The 26,555-nt window shown below is 47.3% G+C and overlaps 1 protein-coding gene and 1 long non-coding RNA gene across 6 annotated transcripts in view; both read left to right on the plus strand.

Moving 5' to 3' along the window:
* SIL1 (SIL1 nucleotide exchange factor) overlaps positions 1-26,555 on the plus strand; it is a 93,941-nt gene that overhangs the window by 40,526 nt on the left and 26,860 nt on the right. For all 5 annotated transcript variants that reach the window (XM_040573110.1, XM_040573113.1, XM_040573109.1 and 2 more), the window contains 4 exons: positions 10,724-10,844; positions 12,103-12,199; positions 14,766-14,957; positions 19,695-19,816. In XM_040573110.1, coding sequence (XP_040429044.1) covers positions 10,724-10,844; positions 12,103-12,199; positions 14,766-14,957; positions 19,695-19,816 — 532 coding nt within the window. The remainder of the gene's footprint in view (positions 1-10,723; positions 10,845-12,102; positions 12,200-14,765; positions 14,958-19,694; positions 19,817-26,555) is intronic.
* On the plus strand, positions 15,341-16,076 carry LOC121077702. Its single transcript, XR_005824260.1, has 2 exons — positions 15,341-15,442; positions 15,878-16,076. It is a non-coding gene; the product is annotated as an uncharacterized LOC121077702 (long non-coding RNA).

Genomic DNA, 26,555 nt, shown 5'->3' on the forward strand with positions numbered 1-26,555 from the left:
TGGCTTGCTGGAACGTATTAAGACACTTGCAGTTTGTAGCACTTGAATGACTCTACCGTGACAGATGCCAAAGATATTAGCAGGGGTATGATGGGAACAGGATCGTGCAAATGAGTTTTTTTTCCTCTGAAGATGCAGGTTACAGCCTCTGTCCTTTGCTTTCTGCTGACTCACCCATGGAGCATCACTTAAAAGCAGCCCAGGCAATTTCCATTTCAGCCTCCTGCTGGAGCAGCTGAGGAGGCAAAGCCAATTCTCTGCATCCACCACCAGCCTTATTGGCGTAGCCCTGAAATCACAATCCGCTGGTAATCCGTGGTTAAACTGGTGAGCACCATCAGCAGACCCTTCAGGAACTGGGGCAAATGTTTTACCTAACGTATATCGAAAGGAAAGGACGAGACTGATGTCTTGGGTGTGTAAAGCACCTCCCTGTAGGTTCCCATACCTAATCCTGCTGTGGGTTTAGACCCGATCTCTGCTGCAGCGTGTGCACAGCACCCTGAACAAAATGCAAAAAATGCATACAAAATGCATACAAAATGCAGCTTTTTTTTTTTTTTTTTTAAAAAAAAGAAGCATCCCCCATTCCGCCATTGAGGCCTAGGGAGAATGTCAATTTATTTTGCTATGAACCAAGAGCGGCACAACTACTTTCTTTCTCGGTGATCTATCTGTGAGATAAAACAAGTCCTTAGCGCCTGTCTTAAATACTGCAGTGTTGACAAGTTCTCTTGACAAAAATTAGGCTAATGTCCCTTACGACTGCATTAGCTACAGAAATGAGGCTTTAAATTGAAGCTTAGAAAAGCACTATACCAACACGCTCTCCAAGGCATCTTCTTATTCCAGCTTTTATTATTCAAATTCATTCTCACTATAGCTTGGCAGCAGAGCTGGCAGACGGTGCCTTCGATGTGTTCTGCTCGTCTCTGCCTTTCGGATCAGGCACCTTGCAGTGTGTAACCGGGGGAATGTTGTCCAACTGCCTGTGGACCTGCACTCTCTTGGCGCTGGTGGATGCAGTAGGCTGGGGGAAACCTGGGTGCTGGGATGTAACGTGGCCGCTGCGGTGCAGGCGTGCGCCGGGCCAGCTGACACGCGTCTCGTGGCCAGGCAGTCCGAGTCAACAAGGCGCGTGCCCTGCCAGCAGCACAGCGTGTCCTGAAACGCTCCCAGGGGTGGCTGGAGCTGTGAGGGAGGTTGTTTTTCCTCTGTGGTACGGGTCTGCCTTTTCCATTTCAGCCTTGATTGCTTTACGTATGCAGAAGGTGGGGAGAAGAACAGAGACCACTGAGAGCCAGTCACAAAGAACCCCTGCTGAAGCTTCTCAGCCTTCCCCTCCAAAACAGGCTTGTGTTTTTTTTATTTTGTTGGTGTATTTTTTATTGCCCCTTTCTCCTTCTTTTGCACAATCTTAGGGTTCAGCTTCTCATTTCCAGCCACGGATTCAGCGTGACCAAGCTCAGGACCCCGTCATCTTGTTCCGGCATTGGTCCTGCCAGATTATCCCTCCCGAGAGAGCAGTTGTCCTTGTCATGGCTCTGCATCGCCAGGTTCTTTGAGGGCAATTTTCTGTGCCCTTGTGTTCATCTGTGGTGGTCATATCAGTGCTCATTGGAGAGAGAAAGAGAGTCTCTTTGAGGGTGATTTTTCCTTCTCCAGGACAGGTGTTAAAGACAGCTATGGTTGATGATTTTTTGGAGGTGCAATTCTCTTTCACAGTAAAGAAGCCTGTGCTGCCTAGCTCAGGAAAAGTATCTAACTATTAGATTCCTAAAATTAGGCAGGATAAATATCATCCCCTGTTCCTTCTGTTAGATTCTCAATTCTCCTGGTCATCCTCATTTTTCTTTTCTGCCTACATTCTGCATTGATCTTCCGGGAATGTAGATAAGCATGCAGCATCCCAGATGGGCTTTCAAGTATAACAAATACACCTGTGGGATGACAGTTATTTAACAGGTTGCAGTGACATTATGAAGTAGTTTAGGCTTAGAAATAAATAACTTGGTGAGCTGGTGAGGGATTACAACTGGCTTTTGCAAATGATGGTTCTGGTTGATGCTGACGTGGTGAGACAGAGGTCAGTCCAGCGTCCGTGCAGCCCAGCGTGCCGTTTGATAGCTGAAATGATCCGAGCGTGGCTGCACACCTCCCATCTCTGCTTCTCTTCTGCTGCCTGGACCTTTGGGGGATTGAACTCTCCAGACTGCTAGCATTCAGAGAATCGAGCCCAATATGAGAACAGAAAATAAATTAAGTGCTTCGTATAGAATCACTAAGCACATGCATCACGCTGTAACCAAGGCTGTGTGGTAATGCATAGGAAATGACTGGCTCAAAGCTGGAGCTAAAGTTTTGCTTATAAAGTAAAAACATGTTTCTGCCCATTTTACAAAAGAACAACTCTTCCTCCTTCCTTGATGCTACTATTTTTCTTTTCCTGGTGCATTTCCTGCTGCTGTAGTGCAAGCGAGAGAGAAGCCTTTGCAGAGAGGGAGGTGGAAGGGCAGAAGCACTTGTTGCAAGGAGCTCTGTGCCATCTGAAGCTTTTCTCTACTGGCGGCGGCAGCAGATACATCAACAGATGCTACAGGAGTGACTCCCATCAGAGAGGCACCATATGTCCTCTCGGAGCCCTCCCATCGCTCCTTCCCGAAGACTCTTCCTCGCTAGCATCTGCCTCTGCTCCCATCGTTTACTGTCTCAGAGCAAACCAAAAAGCAGCAGACGCCTTGCAGGAGACGCGTTCTCTGCCCTGCACCTGACCACTGGCTCTCTTGTCCTCTGTGGTTCCTCCTGCCACGAGATGTTGGAGTTTTGATGGCTTTTCAGGCTGGCAGCTAGCTCGGCTCTTGTTTTGCTCTCCTGGAGGCCAGGCCAAGCCAAGGCAGCAGGTGGGTTTGGCAGGAGCTGGAGCCCGGCGCTCTCAGGGCGCTGCGAGTTTGAATAACCCGGCTCCCGGTGCTCGCTGGTAATTGAGAGAGCACAAATAGTGGTGCAGTGGGAGAGGGCTGGCTCGGCTCAAATTGGCAGTCGTAAGCAGTGGTCCAGCTGAGTGTCCAGATTTAACTGATGCTTTCGCATGTCTAACCAAGTATTACTTCTTGGAGGGCGCCTTCCTCGCAAGGCTTTGTTCTCCTTTAGCTGCAGGTCGAGTCGCGGAAGGAGGGATTGGATGCTGAAGACATTTTAAAAACATTTTCATTATATATGCTGAGGGAAACAAATTACAAAGACCTCCCTGCACTAGAACAAAAGAGGAGCTTTAAATCCTTTTCCAGATAAACAAGCGTTTGAGCTGTAGGCCTGACGGATGGTGTTTAAAGGCCTCATCATTACTGCAGCAAGCAAGCTGTTGCCATTAAAATCGTATGATGCAAGAAAGATAAAGTTCTCCAGGAGTTTGCTGTGGGCACTCGTCTCTCCGTAGTCCTGGTTTCACGGCGACCTGAGCGCTCTGAGCCCATGCAGCAATCCCCATGGCATCAGCCATCGGAAGGCAATATCCCAGTAAGCACCAGTAAGTAACTTCCATCTTACCAAATGAGAGATGAATGGAGAGCGGCCCCTTCCTCGCACACTGTTCGTGGTCTAAATCCAGCAGAAAACGGGGCTGCTTCTTTGGGACCCCTGGGCGAGAGCAGAGAGGGTGACGCCTTTGGGGTGGGTCAGTGCAGTGATGTGGGGTTCTCCTGGGGGTGGCTTTGCTGCCAGAAGCTGGGAACAGATTCACCCTTGGTGAGTTGGAAAGCGTTTCAGATAGCTCTGTCCCTGCTCGGAGTGGAGCAAAAGCAGTGTTGGAGATTCTGTATTTAGACATCACCATTTTGACAGGCTGACTCGCAGGGTGTTTATTAGCATAGCTCGGAGTATTACAGGAAGAATTTGTCAGATAAACGGACCAACTAAGTGTCTTTCATGTGAAACATCCTTGTTGTTTTTTTAAACTGTTCATTCAGTCTCTCGATAATTCATCAGACTCAGCCATTCCTGGAAGACGCTGGTGCAAGATGCTGCCGAGAGCTAGTGAGCACAAAGGGATGCAGCCCCTACATCTGGCAGTTTGTGGGGTATCGATGCCCATAACACTGTAGTAATCCTGCGTTCATGCAATTTAGAACAGTTTTGCTTGTCTTTAGTAAGAAGAAGTTAAATACCTGAGGCTTTGGGGTTTGTTAGCTTTATGCTGCAGCAGTGCTAGCCTGTAGGAAGGCTTGTGAGTCCTTCCAAGAGCACACAGGCAGGGCCGTGCACCCCATGGGGCTTCCCAGAGGGCTGCACACTGTGCTCACCCATGGCTCAGCCCCACAGGTGAGTTCCCCTCAGCATCACCAAGCCCGGGAGCAGGCCCGTCGTGCTCTGTGTTTGTCTGTGCACTCTGGAAAACAAAAGAAAACAATTTCAGTTGTTGTTTGCTCTTGTCATAAGGACAAAACTCCTCTATCATGGTTTCCTCTGTAATCCCAAGAAGTGATGTCTCTTTGTTCTTGCAGGTACTTTGCACAGCAGGATCTTTGTCCATATTGAGGCCTCCCAGGTGCAATAATAATACAAAATAACGGTGATAAAACCAGCTTGACACTACAAGAACTTTTTGTTTGCAGACAGAGGCAGCCCAGGGATGCTGTCAGCCATCCAGGCAGCCCTGGAAGAGATGCGATCCCCTACAGATGCCACAAGCACATACTTAAGAAACAGTTTATGAACATGGCATGCGTATAGTAGTTACAAAAAAGTTTCTAATTAATTACAGTAGGTAATTAGAGCCCTTGCTGTCACTGACTGTGCAGACCTGAGAAGGCAGGGAGCGATGAGCAGCAAGTAGGACCGGGCTTCACAAAGGGTGTCATTTCCCAGCAGAAGTGCAGAATTGATGGAAACGAGAGCTGTACACGAGGTGGCCGTAGGATCTGCATAAAGCACTCGATCCAGCACCACGGGAGCTGATACCTCAGTGTGAACGTGAGTGCTGGAGCAGGCGCTTCCTCGCTGCCTGCGCTGCAAACGAGGGGCAGTGGGAAAGCACAGAACGACAGAACCGTCTAGGTTGGAAGAGACCTCCAAGATCACTTGGTCCAACCTCTGCCCTAACACTACCAAGTCCTCCACTAACCCATATCACTAAGCTCTACATCTAAACGTCTTTTAAAGACCTCCAGGGGTGGTGATTCAGCCACTTCCCTGGGCAGCCCGTTCCAATGCCTAACAAATGCCTGGGGCTGCTGGGGCAGCTTCTGTGGGGAGCTTTGGGGCCTGGTGCTGCTAAACCTCTCCCAACCCTAAGGGGTGATAAATAGCATATAAATTCCCTTTCCAAGTGGCACTTAACAGGGAGGAGCTGGGAGTGCTGGATGAACTAATATAGAAAGCTAAGCAGAAAATAAAATTTAAAAAAAAGTGCAGGAAATAGCAAAATGAGATTCAGGCTCTGTGCTTCCTCTTCCCATCAGTAATCCATCTCTTCTTGACCTGTGCCTGCTACACATCTTCTCTTCCTTTTGTATGTAAAAATGTTCTGTTTTGAAATAACAAGCAGTCCAAGGAGTGCTGTGACTCAGCCTTAAAGAATAAAAACAGGCTCTGACTGCCTCCTTGCTCACCGCTGCTAACCAGTGAGGCCGGAGTCGGAGCACACACACCAAACCCCGCCAGATTAAGGCTGGTTCGTATGATTTTTCTTTGAGCACAGCATTCAACGTGGGAAACGGGCATCAGAGCACTGTGCTCACCTGGCTGCTCCTGCAAAATCCCACCTGCTCCGCAGGCAGAGCCCGCAGTGGCGCGGGCAGCCTGGGAGGTGCCGGGGCTGTCGTCACCACCCTGTCTGAGCATCCCTGGGCAAGGAGCTGTCCCCTAGCTCCAGCCTGGGCTCTGTCCCCTGCCCTCTGCAGCAAAGAGGCTGTGGCTCTTTCTGGTCTGAGCCGCGCTGGGGATAATCCTGGTGTCGCCACTCGGCTGGTTATGGCATGTTGGAGCTTCAGGGGACACCGGGATGCCCCAGCATCCCTTCAGTGCCCGGCCGTGGTACTGGTGGTTCCTGGGCCACAGCAGAGGGAAGCTGTGCTGCTTCCTGGGGTTTGTCTCCTCGTGCTTTTTAATCATTATTTTATTTGAAGGTGGAGATGTGGTGTCATCAGATCACTTCTTGAGAATGCTCTGCCAGTCTTGTGCAGCCTTATTATTTTCAGCATTGCAGCACTGCCAGTTTGTTTTGCTGGGAACATTCAGGTATCGATTTGCAGATTCTTTTGTTGCCTCTATCAGAAAGAACCTTCCCATCACTCACCTGCACTGAAACGAACAAAGAGCAAGGAAAGGTAGATCTTATCTGATGCTCTCTCAGACACCAAGGTGATTTCCAAGAACCGTGGAGCCAGTCTCCGACTTGTAACGGTGGGCTGTTTTCACACTGAATAGATATTTTATTTTTTATCCAATGGCAGATGAGGATGCTGGCTTGGGGAGTGAGCAGACAGGAAGATGTGAAGGAGCAGGGGCCGAGGGGCTGCCCTGGGGTGCTGTGGTGCCCTGTTTCTGCTTACAGAAGCCATCCCAGAGCAACGCTCTGCTGCTGGGGACAGGACGGAGCAGGAGGGTGTTCCTGGCACAATCTCACGTCCGTGTTGCGCTGCTCTTGCTGGGCACATCGATGGACCACAGCTCGAGTTGGAGGCGGGCAGGAGATGGGGAAGCTTAGAGGGATATTGCAGACCTCTGTATGAGGTTTGCATGTATATGCATGATGTAAAACTTCCGCCATTATTTTTAATCCCTTCTTATTGCTCTATGTCGAGTTGTGGCACCGCCTTGTCCCCATGCAGAGATGCCAAACCAGGCCAGCAGTGGCCAGCACTAATTGGGGTAGAGTACTGGAAAGGTACTGGGCAGGACTGCACCTTTCTTGTTTCATGAGGAAACATGGCTGGCATTTGATCCTTGTCTAGGAAAGGAGAGGTGGGCTCACCTGGATGTTACGTGACACCTTCAGCACAGCAGCCCTCTGCTTTTAGATACTCTGTGTTTACCCTACCTGCTTCTTCCCTTAGCTGTGTGCGCGATGGAAGTGTGTTGTGTTTTCCATTTGTTTATTTATTTATAGTCTTGTTTTCAGCCCCTGCAAAACTTGATATAGGTGCAGAGCTTCAGAAACGTACACATAACAGAATAATAGATAACTGTGATTTGGTTACAAGGCAATAATTTAAGCCGACAGGTTTAGCTGATAACATAAAACACAAGAGAGAAATAGGATCAGTTTATAAATGTCAGCAGAACCCCCGAGAGTGAGTTGCTGCCTTGAAGCTGACTCTGGTGCAGTTACTCCATCTAATATATTATAAGGAGGAATAAACGGATGTCTGAAAAAATCTGGCTGTCCAAGATTAAAAGAATAGGGCTATAAATTAAATTCTTCCTCGGTGTCAATTTAAGCAACTTTCAAGACAGACAGGACGCATCCCAGCATGACGAATGCTCAGGCACCAGGAAGACCTCCGAAACCCAGCACGATTTGGGCACGCCGCTCGTGTCTGGCCTCGGCAGCCTGCTTAGAGCTGGGGGCTTCTTTTCCTGGACAAGCAGAGCAAGCCCAAGCTAATGCAATTGTGCTTTTTCAAATCCTTTAAATTACGGTCAAAAAAAATTCCAGGGGTGGGCTTTGTGTAAGGTGTGAAGAACACAGACGGGATGTGGGGGAAGGAGTTTGTTGGCTTCCTCCAGCAGCAGCTCTACAGCCTTTTCTGCGGGGTCACAGGGGGGTTCTCATGCTTTAAGCAGCTCTTTCTACACACTAGTTAGGTGATTCAGAGCCGAGAAATTAATTAAATGGAAACCCCTCCTTCCCATTCGAGGGAGCGAGGCAGTGGGACGGGAGGAGATGGAGCAGCTGGAGGATTTTGAGGTGTCTGCAAAGTGAGGCCATGTGGGAGCTGTGTGATTCAGCGCTCAGGAGTGCAGCGCGTACCTGTTCGGGTAATCATCTGGTATTTTTCTGAGGCATCAAGCAGAAAAAAGGTCAGAAAATCACTTAAATGTAAAATTGTTACAGTTTTTAATTGAGTTTTGGTTTCCAAATGCAACTTAATGCAAACAATAAGTAAAAATGAATTCCTCTAGGAAAAAAAAGCTATTAAGGATATGATTCTGTATCAACAGAACGTTAAGCTGGGTAATTGCTTACATATGTATAGCTTCAGTGCATGCTCCTAGTTGTTGAATAGTATCAAATTATAGGAATCAAAGAGAATCAACTGTTTTTAAAGGAAATGTCTAGAAGCTGCATACTGAAACAAGATTAAAATTCAAGATTTCCAGCTTGCTCGTTTAAGTCAGCAATTTTAATCACATTATTCAAGTCAACCCACCCTGAAATACACTTTATGAATAATACTTTAAAATATCCCAAACTAAACAAGACTGAAGTCCTCACCCGGCTCAAACATCTGGAATATTTTAAGTGACTGCGCGAATCTTTTTACTGCAAACAGAGATGTCTTTCTTGGTTTGCTTAATAAGACAATATGTTTGTCCTGCTGTGGCATGAACCTGTGCTGCTGTGCACAGTGGCAAGAAATTCCTGCAGCAATGAATGCCGTTTAAATACATCAGAGCCAAGATTTCTGCTCTGGGGTTTGGACAGCCTTAGTCAAATTTTGTTTGGGAAAGTGTGAAGAAGCAGAAGTAGAAAGGTTTGTGTCTTCTTTGATGGGAACATCCTTAATTCAGTCATGCTGGATTTGTGAGTTCGTGCACGCTGGGATTCAGATCCTCTTTTTACTGCTCGCTGAAAATAACAACTGGGAGGACTGGTCACGTGGGAGTCATCCAGCCCTACTGGAGGCTGCTCCAGTGCTTTGCCTTTTTATGTTTCTTTTAAGTGAAGCCCGTCAGCCTTGTTCCTCTCCCCTGGCAACAGAGTGAACTAATGTGGCCAGATGCACTAGCAACATGAAAGCCAGAATATACTGTACTGTTGTAACAGGGACGTTTATTTCTGGCCGCGTTGGACAGATCAGGAGCTGCTCGAGCAGATGCCGTGGCTGCAACCTGGGCTGCCCGAGTGCTTTTGAGCCGGCGAGGAGAGCCTCTCGCTCAGCGATGGGAAGGACCCAGCTTTTTCCTTGCCGTCTCCTCGGCCAAGTGATGGTCATGCTCGTGGAGGAGGAAGACGTCCCGTATGTTCAGCATGTAATGCTACTTTATACCTTTTTTTTTTCTTGCTGGCAGCTCCCTGCCTCAAGAAATGTCCCAGCTGCACGGCCTGTGAGGGGAACAGCTCGGCCACCACAGCGCGTTGCTGCACAGCTCACCTTCTGAAAATGGGAACGTGCTCCTCTCTACGCGGGCACGTAGACTAAAGGTCCCAGGAATAACAAGTGAAGGAGCAGTAGAGCAGTTGGGTCATGAGGCTCGCCCATGGATGTGTGCCCTTGCACCTGCATGCAGGGGAGGCGTAATGAGCCTGTCTTTGCTTAGTTTAAGACAGACAAACACGTCGGTCCCTTCACATATCAAACCAGTGCAACATCCTGCTGAAAGGATATGGTGGGAGAGAAAGAACAGCTATCAGAAATGCACCCAGAAATCCTCCAAATTGGATTTCTCCTTTTTATAAAACCATTTGTACCTGCTGCATGGCTTTAGGCTTTGAAATGTTTTTATCTGAATTGTGACAAACATTCGGGTCTTGCAAAGCAAGCACCGCATCCTTTGATCAGCGACATGTCTCTTTGGTCTTCAATGGGTGGAATCAGTCCAGAGGTTCCCTAGATTAGAGAATTTTGTTTATGAGAACATGTATTTATCGTACAAGATAATTATCCTTGTCTTCACTTCCCTTTGATAGGAGATGCTACCTGTCTCCTACATGCTGTGTTGGTTTATTCTAAGCATCTTTTTAGCTAAAAGGAAATGAAGGAAAAGCTAAAGAGGGAATCCTCATGGAGAAGAACGTGAGCAGCTGTGTGTCTGTCTATGTACTTCTGGGTGTGTGCAGCTGAGATCTCCATGTTTTTTCAGCTGTGATCCTACTTTCTTAAGCAGGCAAATTTATTACGTTAAGAGGAAAGTAAGCAAAATCAAGAAGAAGCAACCAAATACTGTCATCTCTCCATCCCTGTGCAACAGGTGGCCGTCATGATGTGTTTGTGGTAAATTGTGACCAAGAAAAAACGCTCTGAATTTCCCAACTTTTATGCGTTTAAAAGCAAAGTTTAATGTATTCTGTATATTTTTGTTGGCAGGTAGTAGTGATCAGTTATTCCTTTTAATACAATATTTCCAAACCAACACAACCTCGCCTCGGTACACTTGATATTCAGCACACCAGGCTGTACTCTGATGTATGCTTTGATTTCATTTTGGCAGCTGTGTTTCATGCTGCCTACCCATATTCAGCAGTCTATTCCCCTTTCTCCAAATAGTCTCAAAATCTACTCCTGATGTAGATTATTAATGCTTGCTTAGGAATCGGCGGGTAAGGTCAGCGTGGCATTTCTGCAAGGTTAAAATAGCACTTGTGGCACAAGGACGTTACCGGAGGGTTGGGTGACCAGCAGTCAATAGCCTCTCTCTCGCCGTGTAGGATGAGGGTTTTTTTTTTGCGTGTTATTTATTTTTGTGTGGTTCTTTTGAGCAGGAGCGTGTGACTTCAGCTTGCCCTTTGTGTGCAAACCTGTAATGGTGTGCGTAGCCTAAAGCATCTGACCTTTGTTTGTAGGTCAGGCCGTTCCTGCAGGGTCACACGTACGACTAAACCTGCAGACAGGAGACAGAGAAGCCCGGCTTCCAGACAGTGAAAATGGAAAAAGTGACACGAGAGAAGAGAAAAGAAGAAGAAGGTACAGTGATGCAAAGCACCTGCCTTCACGCTGCATAGAGCCAAACTAGGAATTTTGTGCCTTTTATTAGCAGACAGGTTCCCTGGGGCACTCAATTGCTGTGTCGTCCGGAGACTTAATTGCTGGTTTATGGGTTCAGTCGTGCTGAAACTTGGCCTCCATCCTTTGTGATCCCTTTGGATGGTGGTAGAAGTGCCCTGAGTAGGTATTCAGAGATGCCTTTATGGCTTCTTGTGCCATGCTGCCAAAACTAAATTTGCAACCTGGCTTCTCTGAATGACATTTTTTCCTTTGAAATATCTACAGCAATCAGTCTGAAATTACTTTCTAAGCTTAAACCATCAGAGCAGCTGTGAGAGGCTTCGTTTGTGTTGACCTGAGTCCAATCCAGTATGGTTTTAGCTTGGTGCTCACATGAGTTATTGCTTTTGTTCCCCTTCGATCACACAGCCTTCCCTGCACCCAGGTTTGTGTTACAGTTTCTCTCGTGCTGATTTTCCCTTTGGCACACTCTTAACAAAGACACGTCCAGTTACTATTGGGAACTTTCCTTCCTGAAGTGCAGGGATTTGACGTTGCAAATAGCCTTTCCCTTGCTCCCTGTAGCTCCTCTTGTTTGGGGTATGGAGCTCATTAACTTCATGATGCCTCAGTGGTTGGCTTTCCTTTTTGTTTTCCTCTACAGGAGTGTTTACAGCTCAGATAAGTTCCCTGAGCCAATAAGATCGACAAAAAAAGCAACAAATTATTTATCTTTTCAGCATTTTTGTTAAATTTCTGGTTGAACTTAGGCTTGCTGTAATAAAGTTACAGCATACGATGATCACCAGAACTTCAGCTGTATATCTCTGCTAAAGCTTGCGATTCCTTAGCAACGATCTAGTGACACAGTGGTGCTTTCTCCTTTTTTCACATGAACATTTCCTATTTTTCTGTATTCCTACATGAAAGCAGAGGCATAAATTAATCAGCGATTCTTGCTGTGTTAAAGCTTGAGATTTTGGGTCTGCATGCAGATTCTGAAGCCTTTTGTGATTGTCAAGGTGAGGTGTCTGCAAACCACACAAAAAATACAGCACTGGGACTAACCTTTTGTTGAGCGCGGAGCTTTTCGAGTGTGTTTTAAGTGAGATATGTGCTGGTCTAGCTCTCTTAGCTCTTTTTCACCTGATATTATCCATTGCTAATATGTTGCAATGAAAATGTTACAGATAAAATTGTTCATTCGTGTAATGTTTTGTTTTGTTTCCTCTGCAAGGCTGGACAAGATGGATATTGACTCAAATTCATTCACATCCCAGGAGCTCAAAAAGGCATTGGCTAAAATGAAGGAAAGTGAGAAGGCGGAAAGAATGGTAAAGACAGTTCCCTGTTTCTAAAGCAATGCACAGTATGCTGATGTGAATGCGCTGTGTAGCGTGTCTTGGGAATATGGTTAAAGCAATTACTTGGGAAAATACTGTCCAGACTAATCACCTGGTGAATATGGACCTAAAATACGTTTGCTGTTCTGTCAGTGGTAAAGTCCCCTGGGAAACTCTCACCTCTTTTTGCATGAATCCTGGGTTTTCCATTAAAACGGAAAACTTCTGTTCAGGCCCATTGTATTCATTTCTAACTTAGAGGCCCTGTTTTGCAAGCTACTTATAACTACTTAAGTATATTGTCACATTTCAGTGTTTCCTGGCAATAATTATCCCATGAGTTGTCAGTGGGAGGGGGCTGCATGGTGGAGCGGGCTGGATCAGCAGCTGCACAACAGCTCACCCATCGTACAGCGGTGCCTCCTGGTCTTAACTCAAGTCAGTGGGATCTCAGCGAGCAAACCAGGCATACGGTGTGCACGTACCCATCCTCACAAGCCATCCACCCACCAGATTTCTTCCTGCCATTCTTAGGATAGAAATGCTAACATGAAATTATGGGATCTTTCCTGTGAACCCAGGGGAGGTGCAGTCAGTAAGCTCTCCGCTGTGACGCTGCTCCCCTGAGTTTTCTGTTTGGATACTGGTGTGATTAGACCTGAATTAATAACGCAGAAAAGTTGCTTGCAAACACCTGGGTGAACCCATGGGCTGATTTCCTTTCCGTTGTTTGCATTGCATTTTTATCCATTGTTTTGATTTACTTGTTCATCTGCCACAAAAATGTCTGCAAGCCCCTGAAGTGGAATGGATTTCAGTGTGAGGCTACTTGCTGTTCGTTATCCTCATTAGAGTGAGGAAGTACAAAAAGCACAGCTAAGGCTCTTTATTTTGGATTCAGTGATGGTGACAGGCCCTGGGATGTACCATCCCCTGCCATTGGCACACTTGGATCCAGAAGTGATCTTATGGTTTAAGTTTCCAACCTCACGCCAGGGTAGTAAAAACACAAATGGCTTTGGTGGAGCATAGGTTGAAGTTAACCTAAAGAAGCTGTAAACTTCCTGTTTAGTTACAGAAAGTGGACAATTCAAAGTCAAAGAGAGAATGCATGTTCTGCTTTCAGCCAGCTCCAGGCTTGGAGCTGGTCCCCAGCACACGAGCAGCCACTGGCATGACACCGGTGGGATGAGTGACCTGCCAGACTGATCACAGCCTTTGTCTCCTTCTCCACTTCCAAGTATTTCCTTAGGCCCTAGCTCCTCCTGCTGCCTTGACGTTGAAGGAAATTTGAGGTGCGAGTCAGGGCCATTGTCTTTGAGTCCCAGGAATATCTTTCCTCTGTTTGACATCAGGGCAATGTTTTGTTTTCTGTAAGATTATTTATGCAGCAGGTAGCATTACTGATAGCAGGACTTCTTGAAATGAGTGCCATTTAAATGCAAAAATTAGTGATACTCTATTATGTGAAAATAAGCCATATTTTAAAAAACCTGTTAGAATAGCTATTGTCCCAGCAACTGGGCTAACACCAGCTATATCTAATGGACCTAAACTACTCCATTTAAAATCACTCCTGCAGGGAGCAAATTCATCCTTGAAGTAACTGTGTCAAAGTAAATTGAGTTTTACACCAAGCATGCTCCTGTATATGCTATTGCAAAAGCAATTCCTTCAGTGTGGCTGGAGTGGGGATAGTGTTCTGTGTATCTGTGCAGTTCCTGTAGTAATTAGGCCAGCAGTCATTAGCGCAGATTGTACAACTGCTACTAGATTGCCAGGGCTTTTACTTCCATTACTCTTCCTTGCTTTCTCCTGCTCTTGGGCAGTGCGTCTTCAGTCTGGCCTCTGCTTTCCTGTCCTCGTGCAGCAGCAGGCTCTGCCCTGCTGGTCCCAGCGTCACCAGTGCTGCTGCGGGAGGAGTGGTCTCTGCTGCCTCTGGGGCTCTCGAGTCTCTGGCAGAGCCTTCTCCTTCCCTGCTGCACGCCTTGCTGCTGCTCTTGGTTCATCGGGTCGCTGTGCCCCTGTGCTCTGCGTTGATCTGAAAAGTGCATAGGGTGTGGAAATGGGGTACAAAGCATTAGGTGCTAAGCTGCTGGGGGAAGGTGCGCTAGTATCCGCGAGCCATATTTTATAGACACACGAGGTCCTGGGCTTCCCAGAAGGGCCCAAACACCCAGGAGGCTGCTCCACGCGTCTTGGGCTGGGTTCAGGCGGATGAGTGCTGCACAGGGTTGTGGTGTGAGCCTCTGGGTGTCCGAGCTGCCGAACGCGGTCCACAGCTCTGAGACAGGTCCCACCACACGTGGTGCCTGCTGTGAGCCAGGGGCAGCACGGCAGGCAGCAGAGCGAGCTGCCAGAGGCTGCACCTGGGCAGCTGTCCCCTCCCCTGTCTTCAGGTCCTACACCTTCTCCCAAGGTACCTTCCAGCCCTGCCCTACAGCTCTGACACGGAGTGGTAAATACGAGACAGCCACGTTCCCCTTGTACGTCTGGGGCCGGGGTTGCTTTCTTTATCGCCTGCCTTCATATCTGCTTTCCTCCTGCTGCTTTCAAGGCCCACGAGGAAGAGGTGAGGAAGAAGTTCCGTCCCATACAGCAGCTGAAGGAGGAGTTTGAAAAGCTGAACGTGAAGATGGAGACAGATTATGAAATCATGGATAAATTAATCAGCAAATTCAACAGCTCTGCTTCCACACTGGATGAAAAAGTAGCGGCGCTTTATGATCTCGAATATTATGTACACCAGGTAACAAAAATGCATTTGTAACTACCATGTAAAATCCAGGGACTACGGTATTATAAACATGGTTTTATTTTTCTTATCAGTATCAGGTAATACAAATTACTTAATTAGCATAATCCTGGGACAATAACAGATAGCAGAGGCTACTGCAGGCTTATTTTTTATCCGAGTTTGAATAAATCATCACTTGTAGCAGTAGCAAGCAGTTTCCTAGGGGTTAGTGTTGCTTGATTTGTTGTCTGTTCTCAGGCTTTTTTTCTTGTCCTCTCTTCTTTTTTTATATACTTGTTAATGTTATGAAAATGGGTTTTATCTGCCACTTTCTGGGTAAGTATATTGAAGGCTGCTAAAAAAAATAAAAATATTTTCTCGCTTCTTCCATGGAAAGCGTTTGTGGCTGCAAGTAGGTCCTCTTAGACCAGTTCACAGAGAATGTCTTCATACCAGGGAAGATGACAGACACCCAGAAGCCTGTATTTTGTCTTGGTGTGAGTAAGAACTGGCCTGCAGAGCCTCTCTCGCAGCTGGGCTGATGGCAGAAATGACTGAAGGCTCAGGCAAATGGCCAGTTGCTGAGCATCAGCTGAGCCATGGTAATTGGCTGTGCATGAGGTTGAATATCTCCTGAGATCTTTCTTCCTCTGGTTTATGCTCACACTCTTTCCCCCTCTCAGATCTCTCTTGCTCTGCTTTAAGCTCACACATTTTTAACCCTGGTTTGCTGCAGGCTCTGGGCATGCCGCTCTCCTCCATTGTGCTTGGTGCCTTCTCAGGCCGCAGCGGTTTGGTTGTGTGTCCGGGCATCGGGACTGTGCTCAGCCTCCTGGGAGAGGATGGGGCTTCTCCCTGCCCGGTGACCGGGAGGGACTGGAGCAGACTGGGAGAGTTTCCACTGTCACTCTCGGTGACTTTTGTTATTTCAGAGGGTGAACGAGAACTCCCGAGAGGTGACGGCGCAAGACCTTTTGCTGGAATGGCGTTTCTTACAAAAACAAACACATTTTGGGGGGGAAGTTAGCTGAAGGAACAAGCTGCTGGGAATGGAGTCCCATGTTCCAGCTAATAGAAGCATTATTTGCAGGGCTCTTTGTCTTGCCTTTCCACATTAAATCTCTGTCATGCACACGCAGAGGCTTCCTTGCTGTTTGTTCTCAATGCTTTTGTTTCACTGCCCACATCTGTCTGACTCAGAGAATAAGTGTGAACAATGGGCGCCCTAAGAGCTTCGTATTTCTACTCAGGGCTAATTCTGTCCAGTTAAGGGTGCCAGAGCATCAGGCCAGCATGCTAAAAAGCAATTCCCAAACACGCTGGGATGCTTTGGATCCCAGCATAACGTTCTGGATTATTCCAGCGTAAAACCCTGCCTGCTTGTGGCGCAGGATGGGGTGAGCCATTTCAGACAGGACCAGCAGGGAAACGATCTCCGCTCCCAGGGCAGGGCTCGGAGCATCAAAGGGAACCGCGTCCAGCATCAAATGGGTCAGAGAGGGAAATGGCAGGGAGGCTGGCACGGCGCACACAGGGCTCCTTTGTGCATCCATCACAACGTTGCTCTGTGCCCGCGCTGTCGGGGCAGATGGCTGGGCAACACCTTCTCATCAGGCAGGAAGCTGATAAGAAATATGACTTGTCTGTAAGCCAGCGTGGCTTTTCCTCCTCTTTCTTCTTCCAGCGAGTTGAATGTGTCCAGAGCATTATCTCCGCTCGGTACTGACTTTAGCAGCACCGGCTTAATGTAATTACTGAGCAGCAGCCAAGTGTGCCTGTGCCGCAGAGCGCTGCGAGGACCCAACCGGTCGGGAGCGGCGCCGTGCCCCTGGAGGCTGTGGGACGTCGCAGGTGTGGGGCCTGGGGCTGCAGGGCTGTGGGCACCAGCACGGGGTACCGGTGGCAGTGTGCCTCTGCTTTTGCCGATTATTCCTCTCCCCAAATACCTGTTGAGTGGGACATGTCGTGCCCTGCGGGGTTTGCAAGCGAAGGATTGTGCTTTGCTCCGCAGCGCGGTCACGGGCATCCTGGACAGGAAGCTGCCAAACCCTCCACGAAGGAGCAGAGGGGAACTGTGGTCGGGGCTGAGCTGGGGAGAGATGCTCTCCTGCTCCTGGAGAGCCGGCCCAAGGGCTCTGTCTGCTCGGCTTCGGGTTGCCAGCTCTGGTTTGCTTCTCATCAGTCAGGATTCAAGTTGGCATGTTTGGGAGTCCATCTTGGAGGAAGAGCAGGACGGTTTGGCTTCCTAGGTTATCCGTAATGCATAAAAAACAAATGCAAATGTGCAGAGGCCAGAGCATAACTCATTTATAAACAGAGTTCACGGTGCTTGCACAGCAGTGTGCGGAGCCAAGCCCTGCTCATGCTTTTGCAGGCTCTTTCTCTCAATTATTTACTCTCCTTATCTTTCTCTCTTCCCTCCTGTGACATGCTACACCATTTCTCACTGCTAATTTCCTCTCCATCGCGGATGGTTGACATGCTGCTTTTCCTCACTTTCATTTCCTAACATTTTCTCTCTCATCTCCCCTCCCCATTTTCCTTCCCTTCCAATTTGAAGGCGCTCCCTAAGTAACTGCTGTCATATTTGCTCTTCTCCCATCCCTCTCCTCTCCAACCTTGCCTGTGTACTTTACTCAAGAGCTCTTTTGATCTTTGCCTTTCTTCCGTGCTGTTTTCAGTGGACTGAAGCGAGGCACAGGCAGACTGCCTCACAGCATCCTCTGCTCCCCAGAGAGGTTAATACCTTCGAGTTGTTGGGTTTGGGGATTTTGTTGTGTTTTTTGGTGCCTTTTTTTTTTTTTTTAATTTAATGGTGAGGAAAGGAGCTCTCACAAGAGACTCCAGTGAAGGAAGAAATGTGGTTAAAAATGAATACATCTTCAAAATAAGCTTTACAGTGCACTTTATATTCTGCGGTCAAGGTCTCTCCCTGGCACTGCCGCTGCCCTGCAGGACTCTGTTCCCGATGAGGATACGGCAGCGGTTGGTTTTAGCAGGACTGATGCTGGAAACTTTCTGTGGCACAGCGTTCCCTTCTAGACAGGCACTGCATAGCCTAACGAGGTGGTTCCCTCCTGAGCAGAAGTAAACGTCCAATTCTAGTCTTAAAACAGCCTCGTTTTTTTTCAATTTGAGCAATAAAAGCGCCCGCCGGTAGATGAATTTAGGTTGCTGCATAAGTTTCTTTGTAGACAAAGAGGGACCTGCAGAATGGTAAGAGGTCTGGCAGATCCAGTTTATAGGGACGGTTAAAAGTAGGACCTGAAAGGATCAAAAAGCTGCTGCAAATCCTGAATGAGCTACAGGACACCCCCGGAGACTGCCTTTCTGTTACCGGCTCTGCAGAGGGACAGCAAGTGACAGGTATTGTCCCAGTGGGGAGAACAGACGAGCCATAGCTCCCCAGGTCGTGCTTTGGTGAAGACAAGGCTATAGGACACAAAACCGAGTAGCTTCTTCGTTCCAGAAAATGGTGTCTAAACCATCTGACTTATGGCCACGTTTGGTGAAAGCACACGGTCGAGATAGAAATAACGCTAAGCATGACATCACTGCTGACTCTCAAAGAGCATTCAGATGTGGAAGTGATGTGTTAGTCCGACATATTCTGCACGCTTTGCAGTGTTTGTTCTTTCCTACCTTTTCAGATCAGCCCTCTCACTAAAACCAGGGAGGTCATTTTGCCCAGCTAGTTTCATTTTTGTTCTTTTTCCATCCACCAATATATGCTGTCTTTGTTTCTTTTGCAAGAGAGAAATGTTGAAATCGTAAACCCAAGTTATTTGCATAAGCAATTCTGAAAATTTGACAGATTTCCTTATAAGTTGCAAAAAAAGCCTTTAAAAACAAAATGCATTAATTTGAATTTGGACCAAATTTTCTACTTAAAGCATTTTGCACAGTTCCTCTAAATTTTGTTTGCAAACCACTCAGAGCCCTTTTCTAATTTTCTCCCTTAGAACAGATGTCCACTGTGATTTTTTTCTGGTCAGCCCCATGTTTGTTTAAAGTCAAAGACTGATGAATTTCCTGGAGGAATTCCCACTAACGTTTAAACTTTTCCCTAGTGGCAGTTACTCCAATATTGTCGGATTTAGAGAAATCATTGTGTAGGCTGCCCGAGGGAAAAGCTCCTCGCTAGTGCTCCCGAGCAGGGTCTGGCTTCTCGCTTTCCACGTCCGCAGGAAATTGTTGACCATGTTCATGACAAGTGCCTAGAATAGCCCGTGTACAGCGCTGCGAGCAGAGGTGATGCTGCTGATGTACCACTGCTGCTGATGGGCTCTTAAGCGTTTCTAACTCCTGGTGCTGCAATTAGAGGATTAATTAATTAATCGCATTTGCAAAACACACAATTCCCTGGGTTCCCAGTAATGGCCTGCTCAGAGAAGAGAGCAGAGAATTTTCTTTTTTGACATCATCAGGTTTCCTGAATTGCTGAGGCACGTGCCGAGGGAAGTTTTGATAGCTAATCAAAGTATCAGCAATGCTTCCGCATTTGATAATAGCCACCTGTCAGCAGGCTCTGTTCCTGCAAACATGACGTCCATTCTCACAGGCAGTGTTGTATGAAACCAGCCACGATCGTTCTCTGTTAATTTAGACTTTTTAAAGCTCCGTGCTGGTGAGACGGGGAGGAATGAGCTGATGCTCGTTCTGAAGCAGGGCGCTGTTGAATGATGGAGTTGAATCTCGAGGCCTGTGGCTGTGGCTGTTTGGTACTGACGGGGATCTGCTCTCTCCCAGGTGGACAACGCGAAGGATTTCCTCTCCATGGGTGGACTCCAGCTCGTGATCGAGGGCTTGAACAGCACGGAGCCTGTCCTGAAGGAACATGCTGCCTTCGTCCTGGGAGCCGCGCTCTCCAGGTGAGCTCTGTTCCTGCCCAGCCCGACGGGCTGGGTGTGCTTCTCCTCAGCTCCCCCATTTATAGCCAGAGCTGGAAGCTTTTCTTCTTGTGACACCAAAGTTTCTTCTCCCCTGCCTAGCCCTTTTCTTGCAGCCCTTCACTTCCCCCAGGCTTTTCTTCAGCGCATCCTCACCCTGCTCATTAAACTTAGCCAGAAGTAATTCAGCGTGGAAACTATGATTGCTTTTTTTCCCTGATCTCCTTGTTTTTACCCAAATCCGAGGAGAATAATTCTTCCTTCCCCTCCTATCCCCTTAGCAGCCCTTTCAGGGGGAAGATTCTGAGGATGATGCAGTTATGAGCGCCCAGGGTGCTCTGTTCTCCCTTCTATTCCTTGCTCCAAGGCTGCTTTAGGATAGTGAGATGCTGATTTCAGAAATATAGCAGCTCCCATGGTCTTTGAAGGGGTTTTATTTTTTATTTTTAGCCTCAGGGACACTTCCCTCTGACCTACAGGTGTAACCAAAGCAGTTTCAATTACATACAGTGTTAGAGACTGATCTGGAGGATGTCTGTGATTCACTGGCTGATGGCTGTTGCCCACGGGAACCTAGTCTGCCCCGTGCTAGGTGGGAACGTGTACCACTCAGGTGCGCCCTGTGGGCAAGGTGGGTTTTGTTGGTGCTCTTTTTGTTTTACGGGTGTCTGGGCGTTGTTGTGTGCACGGGTATAGTGCGCATTCCCCTGCACAGAGACTTCAGAAATGCATTGGATGGACCCAAACTTCAAGGTCGGAAGTGAAGACTGAAGATTGAAAGTCAGGACCATTATATCTGCTTATTTGTATGCCTAAAAATATGATCACTTTCTCCACCGTTATAAATTATTTATCACTTAGTCTAATATATAGTCTACAAATCTGCATTTCTTTTGCAACCTTACACAGAATGCAGTTGGTCTTCAGTATGTACAGAGTAATGGGGCTTCACTGACAGCAGCAGGTCCCCTGATTTACACCAGGAAATGATCCAGCTCATGATTTGAAACAGAGCTCGCCGTATTGATTACAATAAGATACATTCCTTCATGGCAGAAACATAGACCTGCTTGTCATCTGCTGGCATATCTGAATATTTGAAACTATAATTGTTTCCTTAGGGTTTTTAATGGCATGTGGATGTTTAATTAATTAATATGGTTCATGCAGAGGCTCTGGAAACATGTAAAGGCAACCTACAAAATAAAAAGGGGCTATCAAACCCTATCTTCTCGGATTTAGCTAATGTGACATGATCGAGACTCAAGAAATTCATTCTCTCATGAGATGAGCATGTAGCACTGGCTGATGAAACTAATGTTTTTGCATAGTATTTCTCATTTTATTGGAAATGCCTTCCTTTGGACAGAAACTGTGTCTTTTCTAACGTGACAATATTAAAATACTGCTCTGAAAACTTTTAAGCCTTTTTTCTTTAAAGGACGTTCTGACAGATGGTAATTTTGAGTGGTTCAGATGATGTATTGTCTGAGAGCTGAGTTCCAAAATGTGAGGAATATTATGCTTCAGTTTTGGATTTGCTTTTTTCTCCTTGCTGTGCTTAAGCTTTCTCAGTAGACACCTACATGCCAACTCATCTGCTTTGTGCTAGCTGGTTAATTTATTTGTTCGTACCTTTTCTCAGGTTACTCCATGCTCTGCTTAAACTGCCAGGGGCATTTCATGTACTTCACGCTAAGCGTTTTCGGTCGTGCTTTGTTCTTTGGAGGGGTTGTTATTTATTTCCTTCCCTCGCAGTTGTTCCTGGGGGCCTCAGTCTGGTGGCAGGACTTCCCTGTAATTGCCCAGAGGTGCCGTAGCTCGCTGGGCTGTGGGGACATGATCTGATCTGTGCTCATATGCCCCGTGCTGGTATCAGGTCTTCTGCTGGATGCTGAGCCATGCCTGGGCAAGAGGCGGCAGTCTCCTGCTTGCCGAGGGGGTCTGTGGCACCTCCCAGGTCCCTTCAAGTGAAAGCAGCCGGGTTGGCTCAGGCCAGCAGGTTCAAGGTAAGCAAACCTTCCCAGAGAAAAATCGGATTGTGATCGTAGCAGCTCCTCTGCCCAGCCTGGGAGGTTGGTAAGTCCTGGCGTAGCCGAACCTGCAGGAGGTCGTTTGTCTGTGGTGCTGTCTGTAGGTGAGTGGTGTTACACAGGAGAAAACCACAGGGCACTGAGTAGTCTCAGACCTGCAGGGGTCAGATCCAGAACTTTTAAACTGAAAAATGCTCAGGTTTTCTTCAGGTTTGCTTTGTCTGTAACTCTGACCAGGTGGGTGCAGGCACGAAGCAGGGGAAGGATGGAGAAACCAGCTGCATCACCCAAGTCTTACTCCTGCTGTTCAGAGAGGTCAGAGCCGTGTCCTCCTACAGAGCCTGGTGATTTCCCAGGTTCACAGCCTAAAACTGAAGCTCTGATTTCCACCTCCAGGCCTGTAACTCTCACTGCAGCTCTTCCTCACTGCCAATGACATGCTGCAGGTGGGAGGTGGATTTATAGCAGTTCTTCCCTTGCTTCAGGAGCTGGTTTCACAGTGAATTTAAGTGCAACTGCTGTAGAAGGGCAGCAGCACTGCCTCAGGCTGGGTCCCGGGCCCTGCCTGCGTGCAGTCTGGTGGGGATTTGGCTCAGAGAGCTGAAAACCAAGCTGGGATAAAATGGTTTTCAAGTGGATCAGCAATTTGAGTCAATGGGCCGTGTAGCTGGCCAAGATGCCGAAATCAGCAAAGGCAGGAGGGAGGAGGAGGAGGAGAAGGCACAGGAGGGGATGTTTGGGATTTCCTTGCCCTGATAGCAGTCTGGTTTATTTGGCTTAAACTGGTTTTGAAAAGCAGCCTTAGCACAGAGGAGTTTGGTCCCCAGAGGAAAGGGTCCCAGGGAATTGCCTGGATGGATGCGGTCCTCCAGGGCTCCGTCTGCCTCTACTTGTGAGCCTCTGTCTTGCGAGAGAGTGACTTGGTTCGGAAGAAATCAAGATTTCATCTCTTGTTTCTCTTATACGTCCTTCGTTTTAGACATTTGGGGTTTAATTGCCGAGCCTGTGACCAAACCAAACATCGTTCCATCTGGTAGAGTTCTCTGAGCGCTGCCCTTATTGCAACTCTGCAACCTCATCACAGCCTCACTGTTTTTAAACCTTTAACAAAATGTTTTCCATTCAGCAGTTTGCAAAAGTAAACTTCATTTGAACAATCCTCGTGTGCTCTGATTGCAAATAAAAGTTAAATGCACTAACAAAAATAATTGCTAGGCATGTGGGATTGTACATTTAGGTATCCATAATTCACTAACAGTATATGCCAATACACAACATTATCTGGATTTTCAGTGATTGCATTAGCATAAAAGCATGTTAGCATTTATCCAGTGGTACTAACATTTAAATATATATAAAGTATGAAATATTAAGATACAGCATTTTGGAGGCAAGTAAAACTACTGTCTGTAAAATGTTCTTGCATATTTCTGAAGGTACGCTCCGGCATCTTCGGATGACAATCAGCATTCGCACCATTGGGTCCAAACATTGCAAAAATGTCAATGTTTTATGCAAAGAGGAGCTATATTAAGCTAAAAAGATTGCTGATGAGAGAAGTGTCTTCTGATGTCCTCTAAGCTATTTACAGGCAACATCTTCCTTTGTTCGCAGCACAGCCAGGCCTCTGTGCAATTTGTATCTAGATGTTTCACAAGACTGGAAATGTTAGCCAGGAAGGATTACGTTTGTGCTTAAAAACTCAATTTTTAAAAACTTTACCACCAGGAAGCATTTTTCCACACCAACAATTTGAACATTTTAATATTTTGTAATAAAAGGATTTTTGTAATCCGTTTAGGAGGGGAACAATAATTTATGTCGAATGCATTCTTGAAGCTTTATCCCAAATGATCCCCATATGCTTGGGGGTGAATTAGAGGTGAACAAGGAGAGGAGCTAAGCCATGCAGCCTGTGAGGCAAAGAGAAGCAGTTTGTATTTCACGGGGAGAGGGCAGAGAGGGCAAAAAGTGAGATTTTGGTGTGGCCTAAGTGGGAGCCAGGACCTGAGTTCTGTTCGAGCTGTGTAGCTGGGGACAGGATCTCCAGCCAGCGGTCTGATCTCGTGTGTGCCAGATGTCCTACAGAACACCAGGCAGTCCCCAGCACAGCCTCTTTGGGTGGGAGACCTTCCAACAAGCCCGAAGCTACCGGGATCTCGCTGTTCCCCATTTCGGCCCGGAATGATAAATCATGTGTTACGACTTGGCAAAGGCTTGGGAGTAAACCCGTCCCAGCTAGTAACCTGGGCATCGTCTGGCGGCAGCCTGGAAGTTTCCCAGACGTGTCTCATGTCAGCCCATCGCCTCTCTTATTCATTTCCCATAAGTTACAAACCCCTGGAACTCTGACAACGTGCATCACAAACATCCCGAGAGCCGTTACTCGTCTCAGCCAGCCCCAAGGCGCGTTGAGAGCTTGCCCTGTGTCGGCAAGGGGGAGCCTGGAGGAGGAGCCCGGAGCCATGGGTCCGCTGCCTCCCTGCGCAGGTCAGTGCTGAGCTGTGCTCGGGCTGCTCAGCACCGTGAGGTCTGCCTGTTCTCACTTTGGCTTCTGGTTTTTCATCTTCTTTCCTTCGGGAGGTAGGAACGGGGGAATGTTGTGTCTCGCACCCCCTGTATCTGTTGGTATCTCGGTGGTGTCCGCTCTCCTACAGCATCCGACTCCTGTGTCTGTTGGGGGAGTACTGGCGGCTTTCAGGATCTTTGCCAACAGGAGAAAATCCCCACCAGATGTAACGATTTGGAATTAAGTTTGACTTCGCAATGAAACTGGTTGATGCTCACTGCTGTTTAATATTGAGGTCCAGTGGTACAGGATAAACTCAGGAAAAGTAAAATTGAAGACCTTGCTTTGGTTCTGTCTCATAAGGACAGAAGAATCTCCAGGCAGAAAGATACATATAGTTAGCTTAACAAGCACTGTCCCTTCCCATTTATTTCAAATCCATCTTCATGTTTGTCCCTTCCTCCTCCAGCTTCTCTTTTTACACCCTGCAATCTCTCCCCATCTCTTTATTCATTTTCGCTGTTTGCTTCAGTGGCCTTGTTTGACAACTTTGTGTGCTGCCACCTTTCAGACGCAGTAATTCTAGCTCAGCTCCCTGCCCACTGGTAATTTCTTGCTTTGTAGATTCTATTCTATTTTTATTTAAACTCCTGACTTGTGTGGAGTTAGCAGCCTCACTGCACTTAATTTCAAATTAATTTGATTGGGTCACCTCAATTTTTTCTGTAACGATAATGAACTCAACCTATTTAGCCTTTTCCCATTATAAATAACCTCAACAAAAACTGCAGTGCGGTATAAAACTGTGTTTCATCATTATGGGTAATTACACAGAAGAATAAATCCCTAAACATTTTTCATTGTCTGAAATATAACAAGGAAGTGTAATTAACAATTAAATAGTAAACTGCCATCCTTGTGCTCTCGTGAAAACAGGGAGAGGAGACCCCGGGAGAAAAATCTAGAATCCGAGTTTTGCTTCTGTTTTCATTTTCCTGAGTGTTTTGGTCGTGTAAATGCTGGGTAAGGGCAGGTTTCTGGAAGCTGACTCGGTGCAGCAGGGGAGGACATGGTGGACATGGGACGGGTGGATATCTAGCACATCTTAGCCTGTCCCAGTGGGATTGTTTCGGGGTTGGGGATGTGTTCACTTTGGTTGAATGTGGGGAGTTTTTCAGGTATTGACCCCACAAGGAGGCAGGGGCTGCAGAGCCGTGCAGGAGCTCGCTGTCGTGCTCGAGCTGGCGTGCCCTGAGCGCACCGCTCGCGGGAGAGCTGGCGGTGCCTGGGGACCTAAGCCCGCTGGCCGGGCTCAGCAGTGCCCTGCCTTTAGCAGGGAGGTTGGTGACACAACCTGCAGAAAAAAGTCCTCGCAGCCAGGTAACGCGTTGTATAAAACACCTTGTTTCTGTCTTCTCATTTAGGAAAAACACGAGGCGTGCTCTCCGCTAAGGCCGTTGAGTTATTGTGGTTCATTTGTAAGAAATGCACTCAGACTGGTTACCTGATCACTTTCTGCAAAAAACAGCCCAAATTTGCTGGGTTTGGTGCTTCATCACTGGGCGCAACATGTATTCCTTTGTCACTTAAGCCACTATTTATTCATCATCCATGTTCTGTGTTTATCCTTTCTACTACAGCCTCTGCGCTCAGTTAATGGCTTCACAAGCTTCAAAGATTTTCCTACATAACACCTACATTATTTTCCTGACCTGCTGCGACTTTTCCATGTCGCGTGTTCCCTGCATTCCCTCCGAGTAATAGGTGCAAAACGCTCCACAAAGAAGAGGCATCTGCGTCTCCTCTTTAATCACGTTGTGCAGAGGGCTGTAGCAGCCCGTCGTTAATGTGTTTTTAGAAGGGAGGTTGAGAAAGTGCATTGAATAGAACAAAGAAACAAAAAATGGGAGGAGGACGAACAATGAGAGCAGGAAATGCGGGATCTAGCCTCAATTACATACCTGCTCTGAGCAGGGGTTGGGGTGGACAGAGCTGGCCCAGTGATTAGTCAATTGTCTGAGCTGCTATGGGAGAATCTGGATCCTGTCCCTTTCTTTGCAGGTCCTGCTGTGTGCACCCTCCTACCCCTTTCCTGATTGCTGCTTTTGTTGGATTTAATTGCTGGCAGGCTGTACGCTGCAAGCATGCAGAGGCAGATCCCTCCGGGTTCGCAGCACAA

Source organism: Cygnus olor, chromosome 14, assembly GCF_009769625.2.
Source record: "Cygnus olor isolate bCygOlo1 chromosome 14, bCygOlo1.pri.v2, whole genome shotgun sequence".
Taxonomy (NCBI): Eukaryota; Metazoa; Chordata; class Aves; order Anseriformes; family Anatidae; genus Cygnus; species Cygnus olor.